This window comes from Salvia miltiorrhiza, chromosome 8 (assembly GCF_028751815.1).
Source record: "Salvia miltiorrhiza cultivar Shanhuang (shh) chromosome 8, IMPLAD_Smil_shh, whole genome shotgun sequence".
Lineage (NCBI taxonomy): Eukaryota > Viridiplantae > Streptophyta > Magnoliopsida > Lamiales > Lamiaceae > Salvia > Salvia miltiorrhiza.
Window position 1 is genome coordinate 46,965,115 of NC_080394.1, and position 5,944 is coordinate 46,971,058.

At 37.4% G+C, this 5,944-nt stretch overlaps 1 protein-coding gene across 1 annotated transcript; it reads left to right on the forward strand.

Annotated features, from left to right (window-relative positions):
- Positions 1-1,690: 1,690 nt before the first annotated feature.
- LOC130996850 (aspartic proteinase PCS1-like) lies at positions 1,691-3,580 on the forward strand. The gene has a single exon (XM_057922115.1). The coding sequence runs from the start codon at positions 2,100-2,102 to the stop codon at positions 3,411-3,413; it is 1,314 nt and encodes a 437-aa protein (XP_057778098.1). The 5' UTR covers positions 1,691-2,099; the 3' UTR covers positions 3,414-3,580.
- The last annotated feature ends 2,364 nt before the right edge of the window (positions 3,581-5,944 follow it).

The following is a 5,944-nucleotide window of genomic DNA, read 5'->3' on the forward strand; positions in this document are numbered from 1 at the left end:
AAATCTAGATGTCAACATAGGATTGTTGGCCATGGAATTTGATTCTCTTTCTGTCATTCTTTTTACAAGTGAGGCTGTCGGAGGTCGATTCCCACAGCCTCATCTGGTCCCACACCAATCCTTTGCCCATTCCATATTCAACAAAACATGTGCTCACACGTGCACTTATTTTCTAAATAGTTAATCTTCAAATAAAGTTATCTCTAACAGCTTCCTTTCCTATTATTTCAATCCACATTAAAAAATAGGGGTTATAGAAAAAAAATATATACCAATTTTGAAAAAATACAATTTTCATCTAAACTTTTAATTAAGTTGAAAAATGTTTAAATTTATTTTTTATTATAATTTTTTATCTAAATTTAATTTTTAATAAAATTAAAACTTAATTAACAATAGAAATTAAGTCAAATATATTAAATTTTACTACTACTTTCTTAGATCTCCAAGCTTCTAAATATTATTTATCATCAAATGTTAGACCAATATCAGGTGAATTTTCGACTGCAAACAGTGGCGGAGCCACACTATAACTTAGTGGGGCAATTGCCCTCCTAAACTTTTTTTAAGTATACTTAATATACGTATAATTACAAATATATATATATATTTGCCCCACCAAACTTTGAGAAAAAAGGGGCAACAACTAACTATAACGTGGAGTTTGATAAAAAATTTATTCCTTCTTTTTGTCACATACCTTACATATTAATTGGAGAGACCGAGAGAGTAAAAAAAAGATAGAGGAAAGAGAAATTATATTCACCTTTCTCCACAAGTTTTATGAAAAGACTTTTTTTGAATTACCGTATTTTCAATTGGTGTATAAGCTTATTAAACTTGTATTTGTTTTACTTGTAACAACTGCAACGACAGAAAAAGCTTTTTCTGTCATTAAGATTGTTAAAAATCGGCTTCGAAATTGAATGGGTGATCGTTGAGAGAATGATTGTTTAATTACTTATATTGAAAATTAAATTTTTGAGGCTATTGACAATGAGCTGATAGTACGTCGCTTTCAAAATATGAATAATTGTAGGGAATTATTACAATTATATTTTATTATATAATTTTTGTAGAAGTTATTTAAAACTTTCTTTTATCATGCTTTGCCCCCCTGTCTTTAGGGGCTTGGCTCCGCCACTGACTGCAAAATAAGCTTTAATTTTCTTGAAAGTCAAACTTAGGTGATATTGTAACAAAAATATAAATTCATGTATTTTTTAACTTAATTCAGATGACAATTATAACTATTTTCAAAATTCGTATATTTTTTAACCATACCTCTAAAAAAATATCATCTAGTCTTATTCATTCACCATAAATATTAAGTAAAAAGAAATCACGCTTGCTATTTCTCCATAAAAATATTTAAAATCTTAATTAATCATGACCAACACCCAACATTCATTTCCCGACTTTTATTCTTCTACTTTATTGGTCAGCGAAAAAATTAATTCCCTTTCTTCTTTTAATTTCCGACCGTTGATTATATATGATACGGGGATATCATAAACTACCGAATGACTTCATTAACTGGGAAATTTTTATTTTTGAATTTACGAATATTTCTTTACTTATTTACATTTTCAAATATGAGACTATATTTACCTAATTCAAAGGTGATTTTATGATCTTTAGAAGCAGTTAATGCTTCCACTAGTGGTACTATACTGTGCCGTGAATTTCAACCTAACTAATAAATGCCATTGTATGCTTATGCTACAAATACAAGTTTTTCAATTGAACTCGCAATTAACGTAAATTTCACCAACATGCAACATCTTATAAATTCGTCAAATACTTATTTTTTGTAAAATGATTTGTCAAAAATAACTAACAGTAGTGTTTCTAAAAAAGATATCGAATCAAATGCAGTAGTAGTTCCAACCAACTATCAATCAGTTCGTCGGTCATTTTCAACCTTAGGAACTCCAAACGTCGTCGTTTCCTATCACATCCTCATCTTCTTGACTGTTGAAGATTCCTCACAATCTGCTGTCTCATATCTTACTGACAATTCCCCATCCCATTTAGATCTCCACTCCCAGTTTCTTCTTAAACTCCCTCAAAAAATCTCTCACATTCTACATTTATAGATGAAGAAGATCCACATTCTCTTCTCTTTCTCCACTCTCCTCGTCGCTATCCAAACCCCGATGTTCTTTCTCTCAGCAACGCCATTTTCCGTTCCAAAATCGAACGGCACTCAAATCCTCGTCTTGCCCCTAAAAACTCAAGAATTCCCATCATGTCCAAGCAAGCTCCCCTTCACACACAACGTCACGCTCACCGTTTCATTGGCTGTGGGCACTCCCCCACAGAACGTTACCATGGTCCTCGACACAGGCAGCGAGCTCTCCTGGCTGCAGTGCAACACCACCCGGAGGGACCGACCCGCTTTCGACCCGGTCCGATCCATGTCCTACACTCCCGTTGCCTGCTCCTCCCCCACTTGCACCACCCAAACCCAGGATTTCTCCATACCCGCCTCGTGCGATGCCAAGAACCTCTGCCACGCCGTCCTCTCCTACGCCGACGCCTCGTCTTCGGAGGGGAATCTGGCCATGGACAACTTCACCATTGTCGGGTCGAAGTTCCCGGGTACGATATTCGGGTGCATGGATTCGGGTTTCAGCAGCAATGCGGAGGAGGATTCGAAGACGACCGGGCTGATGGGCATGAACCGCGGGTCGCTCTCGTTCATCTCGCAAATGGGTTTTAAGAAGTTCTCGTATTGCATTTCGGGTTCGGACTTTTCGGGTATTTTGCTATTCGGCGAGTCCAATTTCACGTGGCTTTTGCCCTTGAATTACACCCCTCTGATCCAGATTTCTACCCCTCTGCCCTACTTCAACAGAGTGGCTTACACTGTCCAGCTCGAGGGCATTAAGGTCTCGGAGAATATGTTGCAACTGCCGAAATCCGTATTCGAACCCGACCACACCGGGGCGGGTCAGACCATGGTGGACTCGGGCACCCAGTTCACATTCCTTCTGGGGGCGGCGTACAACGCGTTGAAGAACGAGTTCGTGAAGCAGACCGAGGGCGTGCTGCGGGTGTTGGAGGATCCGGATTTCGTGTTCCAAGGGGCGTTCGATTTGTGTTTCAGGGTGGGGCTGAACTCGACGGGCGTGCCCGAATTGCCGGCCGTGAGTTTGGTGTTCCGGGGCGCCCAGATAAGCGTGTCGGGCGCTCACCTGCTGTACCGGGTCCCGGGCGAGATCCGAGGGGGCGATGCAGTGCATTGCTTCACGTTCGGGAACTCGGAGCTACTGGGGATGGAGGCGTACATCATAGGGCATCATCATCAGCAGAATGTGTGGATGGAGTTCGATTTGCAGAAATCCAGAATCGGAGTGGCGCAAGTGCGCTGCGATGTGGCCGCCCAAAGATTCGGCCTTCGTCCTTAAATTTAGTTTCTGCAACTATACCATCTCCATTGCTCATTCAATCATTGTCCTTTTCATATTATTGCCTTCATAACTTCTTTTCGACTAACCACTGTACATTGCATTTATTCTCCTGCTCAATATTTATAGGGAAATAAATTCATGGTCCCCAGTTTTTTCGTTGGATCTTTTTCGTTTCCCACTTTTTTTTTTTTTATGACTTGAAATATACTACTCTTTTCGTCCCGACTTTTAGTATCTATTTGAGAGTGGCACAGGTTTTAATAAAGTGATTGAGTGTGTTGTGACTGAAATAACGGTCTAACTTTTTATGTGAGTGTTAAAATATTTAAATTGGAGTACTTTTACTTAAAATATAAATGGATACTAAAATATGAGATGACCAAAAGAGGAAAGTTGGATACTAAAAGTTGGGGACGTAGGGAGTATTTTCTATTTGGGTGAGAATTTAAACTAGTCACTTTGATAATATATCTATCAACCGCATAGCATGCGGCGGGTCAAACTCGTTTTGACCCCATCCAGGTCAATATGTTATATAATATGTTTTAACACATAAGTTGAAAATTAATGTTCTGGCGAGATGGCCATAGCATGCTATTTTACCCTATTTCAAATGGTGAGCTGTTCGAAACCCAATAAGAACCATTTGCCGTTTTATGTTTTTTATTTTTTTGCGTTTTTTTTATATATTTTTTTTCTTTTTAACATTTCTTTTGCATTTTTTTGTATATTTTGGTTTTTTTTTCTTTTCAGTATTTTCTTTATTTTTCATTTTTTTTATTTACTGTTTTTCTTTTGCGTTTTTATATATTCTCGTGAAAAATGTAATACTTTTAAAATATTATATTTCTTCATATCATTAATTGTTTTTTCTGACGACAATAATTACTTGAACAAATAACTAAATGTATAAATTCTCGTGAGTAAAAATAGCAATTATCGTGAACAAATGTTTCAAAATTATTATATTTGTTTATTATAATTGTTACTTTTATTTATTAGAAATTTTACTTTTAATTATTTGGTTAAATAATTATTTTAGTAAGAAAAAGTGTTGATTGATATAAAGAAAAATAGTTATTATTATTATGAAGAAATGTAATCTATATATTATATAAAGAACGAGTTTAATAGCATATAATTTACCGTCATTGTTCTAACAGAATATTCCTAAATGTAAATATTTCTCTCCCCCTTTTGCAATCCATAACTACCATGTTATTTAGATGAACAACCCACTACGCCAATTAGCAAATAAGCTGTAGCAACCCACTACTGAAAGTGATAACAAACTTCTATAACATCCAGATTTACAATTTATAAATATCAAATCACATTCATTTACCATTTCACACATTTCGCTACACTTTTTTTCTGAAAAAAATTACACAATTCGAAGCTCTTTGTTTGAAAAAAATTACATAATTCGAAGCAACCCATTGTTTAATGCTCTATAGGTATCAAATATTGGTCCACTAAATCATCGGTGTTCTTAAGGAATTGCAGCCGAAAAAACTCAAACACAAACTCACAGGATGGAGAAGGAGAAGGAGAAGGAACGTTTGAAGGCATAAATGAGTTACGTGTTTGCTGCTGCTTTTAAGGCCGCATGGAGGCGCCGAGATAGAGCTACGGGAGGCCGGAGAGACAGACTTCTGTGTGCCTGAGCAGTGCTGCGGCTGTTGTAGAAGGTAGGATGGTCCATACGGCAATAAGTGATAAGCAAGAGAGACCAAGTGAAAGAGAGGCGGAGAGAGCGAGGAAAAATGGTGATGCATCGTGTTGCGCTGCTGCCAAAGAAGGCGGGGCGGAGTTGTCCATGCGGCGACGAGATGGCCGCAACAATTCTAAAAATGGACGTGAAAAAAAGAATAGCACGGAAATAAGCGTGAAAAGTTAAGAAGGGGTGTGGCACCGCCTACAAATTGGGCGTGAATAATGAGTCCAGATTAGGGATTCATTCTTTTATCGTACTAGTGTACCTCCCGTGCTATGCGCAATGGTTGTGATCTTAGAGTTGCATAAATTGTTCATATATTTTATATTTTCTTCTTCCACAAAAAATAGTCATAGAAAGAGATGATACAAATTTTAATAAAAATGGTTAGTGTATTGTGAATGAATAGATGATCATACTTAAAAAGTTGTGTAAATAATTATAATTAATTATATTGTGAGTGAAGAAAAAGATTCATCAAATCCATCACCTGATGCAAACTTTCCAAATTTATAATGAAACCAATTGTTGTGGACGTCCTTAAATGGCAAAAATAAACCATTTTTGTTGGCGTAGAGAATAATTATTAATACTCAGCTCAGCTCTGCTAGTCGGCTCTGCTCTGCTCTGCTCTAGTCGGCTCTGCTCTGTATGTACTCAGCTCTGCTCTGGAGGTCAGCTCTGCTCTGGAGGTTTGCTCTGCTCTGGAGTCGGCCCTGCTCTGAATTCAGCTCTGCTCTACTAGTCGGCTCTGCTCTGTATGTAAGCTCTGCTCTGTAAGTCGGCTCTACTCTGGAGGTCTTCTCTCCTT